This window comes from Gossypium arboreum, chromosome 6 (assembly GCF_025698485.1).
Source record: "Gossypium arboreum isolate Shixiya-1 chromosome 6, ASM2569848v2, whole genome shotgun sequence".
NCBI lineage: Eukaryota > Viridiplantae > Streptophyta > Magnoliopsida > Malvales > Malvaceae > Gossypium > Gossypium arboreum.
In genome coordinates, this window is record NC_069075.1 from 108,008,185 (window position 1) to 108,013,614 (window position 5,430).

The following is a 5,430-nucleotide window of genomic DNA, read 5'->3' on the forward strand; positions in this document are numbered from 1 at the left end:
AGCTGGTGCACTTAGGGTTTAGGGTTTGCAGATTAATTTACCTTTAAAACATCAACTTTGTCCTTTAGGGCCAATAATTTCCCTTTCAAAATTTGACCTAAACCCCTTTACAACTAGCCCTTGAAAAAGGTTTGCATTTAGCTTCCCCGGTGGGGATGGGATCTTCAAGTATGTTTCCTTTGCATATGAACTACGAAAACCGTCAAATTATGATTTTAATTTCATATTTTTTATTATCATTCATATTATGTACGTTAATCAGTCATGAGGTTGAATTGATTTATTTTAAAGGATAAATTACTTAATAATCATATTTTCACCTTTTAAAACATAAAAACAAATTTGGGTTTTAAGTTTCTTCCAAAAATGAGATTTACCTAAAATTTTAAATCACAATTATTTTAATAAGCATAATATCACATTTAAAATGTAACAAAAAATTTAAATTTTGAATCACATCAATTATGATTTGGATTGAGGCATAACCTTACTAATAGTAGGCGATCAAATCATCCCATATTATAGAAACTAAATCCTCAAATTGAATATCGTACGGGGATGAAAACTACAATTTGACCATTATAGAAATTCATGCAAAATATTCATTAATCTAAGAATTCAAGTTATGAAAAAAAAAAAAAACATGGGTTTCAAGAGCTTTGCGGAATTTGTCAGGAAAAAAGAAACTGAAAAGGAAAATTAGAGTCTACAAAAATTTCCCAAAAATAACAACAGTTTAGAAGAATTACACCTAAGGAAAAAAAAAAAAAACTAAACTAGAATTTTCAAAGAACCTAACTCCTGGGGAAATTTTTTAAAGAACCTGAATGTTAATTGAACCTACTCTAGCACCACCCACTTAGATCAGCTGCCTAAAATCAGGGCTTACATATTGGTGGATCAAGTAATCATCACCGTTGGATACATCATAAACCATGTTCTGATGATGATGGTGATGCCGAGTGAACGGTTGGTGATGGTGTTGCTGTTGTGCCCTCACCCTTTCCTTCTGCCGCCGAAGCTCCAGCACTTTCCGGTGAGAATTCGAGTGCTTCGTCAGCACAAATGTCGGGCTCGCGGCGGGTCGGTATTCTGGCACAAGCCGACCCGATTTATACCTCACTCCGCAAGCATTGCACAAAGTTTTCGGACCCATCGGGCCGGTCCGCCACTGAGGCGTCTTATCCGTAGCACAATGCAAGCATTTCCATCCATCCGGGTTAGTCGCCACTTCACCACCGTCTTTTTTCTTCGACGAGGTCGTTTTGACCGGCTTCTTTCCGGTTTGGTTCGTTAGTGGAGGTTGAACCCGGACAGCAACATCCGTTCCCGGTTCAGAAGATGAACTTGTCAGGCTGAGAGCAAGGAGGCGGGAGGCCCAATTACACGGGGCAGCCCGGGACCTTTTGCTCCTCGCCTTGGCCGGTACAGCCATGTCCGGGTCGAAAATCGAGCTGCCGTTACTGTTACTATGGTCACTGTCACCGTCAACGGCTTGGGTTCCTCGAGTTTCCGACGATTTCTCAGGTCGAGTTTTCAACCCGGATATTAGATGGAGCTTTTGCAGGTGCTCACAGGAAAATGATTCCTCAACGAAATTCGACAGCCATTCGAGCTCAGCTAAATCGTCGTACTGTTAAAAAAAAGATACGATTTTCACTATTACATTCGGTATGCATATGGGTCTTTATCCATTTTTGGTTCCCGGGAAAATTTATCAGAAAAATAGTTTTAAAAAAAAAACGTAAAACTGTAAAATGTCCAGATTTCACTAGCTTTATTTTCTCGAAATTTGAACCCAAGCTAAAATTACAATAATGAAAAAAAGAGCAAAACTTCGATCGTCGCTTCGTTTATACTTACACAGAAAATATTTTAACCTATCACACTATTGCATGTGGGGAGGAAATTACCGGTAGAGAAAGGTCACCGGCAAACTGATCGTCGTTGAGACCTCGGCAACCGATATCAGTCCCTGTATTGGGTTCGCAAACGGAAAACAACGAAGAATTGCAGCTGTCGACGGGCGTGAAGGTGGAGGAATCAGTCGAATGGGAGAGGGCTAAGGAAGAGTCGAAAGTACCGTCGGTAAAAACGGCATCGTCGTTGGAAAAATCGAGCAAGTCCTCCACAATAAAATGATCACCGCCACAATAGCTGCTTTCTTGAATGAATTCCATAATAATTTCCAACTTTTATTTTCGTTTATAACTCAAATCAAAGCTTTAGCGTTAAAGGGAGATTATACTGAGGAAAAAAATATATGCAAGTGTAAGAGAAAAAGAGAGAGAGAGAGAGATAGAGATAAGTGTGTGTGTGTGTGTGTAAGTTATGGTTTTTATTTGCGTTTTGAAGGGAACAGGCGGACAGCCTAAAATGGAGGATTTTGAGTTTTGACGACGTGAATATCTTTCCTTTTTATAAACAATATATATATAAAATTTAAATTAAACAAATGAGTTAACTCCATCCAACATCGCCCTACACTTCAAAACTTTCAAACATATGGATTAATTTATAAATATAAATTTGAAATGTTAAAAAAAAATCTTAATAATTTTTTATTTTATTTCTTTTATAAAATTTTAAAATTATATCACATCATCACTTATTTTATTCTAAAAAGTTTTACTACCTTAATAAAATTTAGTTAGAAAAATTATTAAATTTTGAGATTAATATGGGCCAAATTAAAATTGTTTTTCAAAATCAATGTTTAAATGTTACTTTTTTCCTTTCTTTTCGCACATTAACTGTTATTTAACATCAAAGCTGACTAAATGATTGATACAATAGTGTTGGTTGGAAAGATGTAAATTTTGTGCCATAGTTTGGTGGAATCAACGCAAGAAACAAACAAAAGTGAAATTTCAAAAAGAAATACAATTTGAGCTGGATTTGTTTCATTATTAAAAGAAATGGAAGGTGGGGGATTGGTTAAGGTAAAGTCAAAGGTTTGTGGTAAATTTAAATTATACCCATAATTGTTTAAACCAAGTTCATGTCAAAGTTTAGTTGTTGCATTAATACATAGCTTACATTTTTTTTCCTTTTTCTTTTTAAGACAAATATAAGGTAGTAATATTACAATACTTTACCAAATTGGGTTCTAAATTTCCAAACATAGGGTTACACTTTAAAGTATGCACATTTGGTTAACAAAAAATAATAATAAATAGAAAAGGTGATATAAATGTAATATAAAAAATTTAAAAATAGAAACCTATTGTGAGTTGATGAAAAAATAGTTTCAGTTATTTAAAATTTTATATTTCTTAATTTATGTTTGATATTTTCAAATCTCTACTAAATTATACATCTAAGCTCAATCAAACTCCAAGTTTCGATGGCTTATTCATATTGTTTAATGCTTTAGCTAATTTTGGGTCCATTCTTCTTAAATTTAATTAAATTCTTGTTAACTTAATTCTTGAATTATTTTATATAATAGTTCAAGTTGTTTAATGTGTAATTGTATACATGAAATTTTGATTTAATTAATTCTTGTAAATTATTAACATAATTATTGATAAAACATCATTTTATGTTTATATATTGCCTACATAAATAATTATATTTATTCAATATAAAAATAAATTGATGTATTTATTTCTTTAAATGTGTATGATTAAATCAAAATTAAAGTTTCAAGTATACATTTAAACCATAATTAGTGTATAATTGCACCAAATTAAATTTCATATATACAATTACATATTAAATCTACATTAACTTTAGAAAATTGTTGAGTAATGTTTTCTCGCGTTGTATTAAGGGAAAGGGAAACATAGGGGGTATTTATACACATTCCTACTTCTACTGTTACATCTCACAATAGGGTCCATTGTTTTGTTTCAGTCTTTAGACCAAGGGTACTAACATTCCCTGTCCTTGGTGCTGACATTCTCTGGGCTTCCTTCAGCTTATTGGACATTTTCCTGCAGAGCACGCAGTCCTTTCTGACCCTGGGACTTACTCTCCTAGTGAACCTCGCACCTGCTAGTCACGAGCGGGGATCCTCTTCACGGACATGGCTCGCAACCTTGTCTCTACGAGCTTACGCGAGCTCCCTCCCACGAGCTTCCCATGCGAATTATCTTTGCGCACATCTTACATTCCCGTGAGGTCTTCAACTAACTATGTCTGTAGGCTAACATTTTTCTTCTAGGTCAAGTTCATTCAGGTTAGAGGTCTAGATCCTATCGGCCACTTGGGCTATCAGTTCCCAAATTCTAACAGTCTAGTCCCCTCTTAGTGAACCTAAGAGTCATTATAAAGTGGCAGGCCTTAAGTCCATTGCAGCCACAGCTTCCTTGGCACGCGGTGGGGCCATAGTGTATAATAGTTGCCTTGCCACGTATGAATCCAGACATTGGGCTTTTACATCTAGCCATTGAAATACGAATAATTTTTCTTTGCACGCATCTGGGTCGTTAGTTTGTTTTTGGTTATTTAAACGATTTCAGGGGTTTTCCTTTAAAAGGGGATAGTCGGGTGTTTTTGGTTTCTTCATTGTTTGGACTTTCTGCAAATCAAAACTGAGGTAAATCTCAAAAAATTTTCTGTTTCTTAACTCTGATATATGTTTTCTTTCTTCTTTTATTCAGAATATGGTAAAAATGAAAGAGACTCATAGCTCACCCGATTCCAATCATGTGACTGAAAAACCCTACGCCTGTATCACAATGCCGGAAGAAATAAAGCGGGCTCTAGTCTTGCGGGTAATCCAACTTCCCCATTTCACTTATGAGTTTTCCATTCCTTCGAGGTTACACCGCGTGTGTGAGGCAATGGAGGATAGCTTCCTTCTTCCGTTGCACGTCTTGAAAGCGGGTTTCCACCTTCCTTTACACTCTTCTTTTGCAATCTTCTCAACAATTATAGGCTTGCTCTAGGCCAACTTTCTGGTTTCTCCTAATGGATTGCCATGGCGTACTTTATTGACAGATGCTAGCATGGGTGAGGTCCCTATGTTCTCCGTCTTCCAACATCTATATCAGTTGAAGGGGATTGACGTGGGGGAATTTGCAGGGTTTTACTATTTTTTCCCCCATCATAAGGTGTAAACAATTATCAAAAACCAGTGCAAGAATCTTCACCTGAACCAGGGGAAATACATCCAAGTTCACAGCCTACTCAGCAAAAGCTTTGGATTCATAATTAGGTGGTTATCCCCTAGCAAAGACATGCGTACCTTTCAGAGGAGTCTCACCACCAATGAGGCTATCGTACAATTTTAGAGGTTATGCATTGGTCGCGTACTGGCCTTGGAGGAGATTCTGACTACCAGGAATATCTTCAGGTTTTTTCTAAAGGATCTTAGCCTGGATGGTTGAAGGGCTGGTGACAATAAAAAGGTCGCACGGTCTGTTGGTGGGTAACAAAAGATAAGCACTTGGCCTTAAGACTCATACGATCAGTTGGGGATGA

General features: G+C 36.3%; 1 protein-coding gene across 1 annotated transcript; it reads right to left on the minus strand.

Annotated features, from left to right (window-relative positions):
- Window positions 1-579: 579 nt before the first annotated feature.
- LOC108485698 (GATA transcription factor 12-like) lies at window positions 580-2,343 on the minus strand. Its single transcript, XM_017789550.2, has 2 exons — window positions 1,914-2,343; window positions 580-1,633 (listed from the first exon to the last, which is right to left on the minus strand). Exons 1-2 carry the CDS (start codon window positions 2,178-2,180, stop codon window positions 860-862), a joined length of 1,041 nt encoding a protein of 346 aa, XP_017645039.1. The 5' UTR covers window positions 2,181-2,343; the 3' UTR covers window positions 580-859.
- Between the last annotated feature and the right edge of the window lie 3,087 nt (window positions 2,344-5,430).

Coding starts and splice junctions, on each gene's coding strand:
- LOC108485698 (XM_017789550.2), bottom strand. CDS start 2,180: ATGGAATTCATTCAAGAAAGCAGCTATTGTGGCGGTGATCATTTTATT. Junction 1,634..1,913: donor CCGGTGACCTTTCTCTACCG/GTAATTTCCTCC, acceptor TTTTTTTAACAG/TACGACGATTTAGCTGAGCT.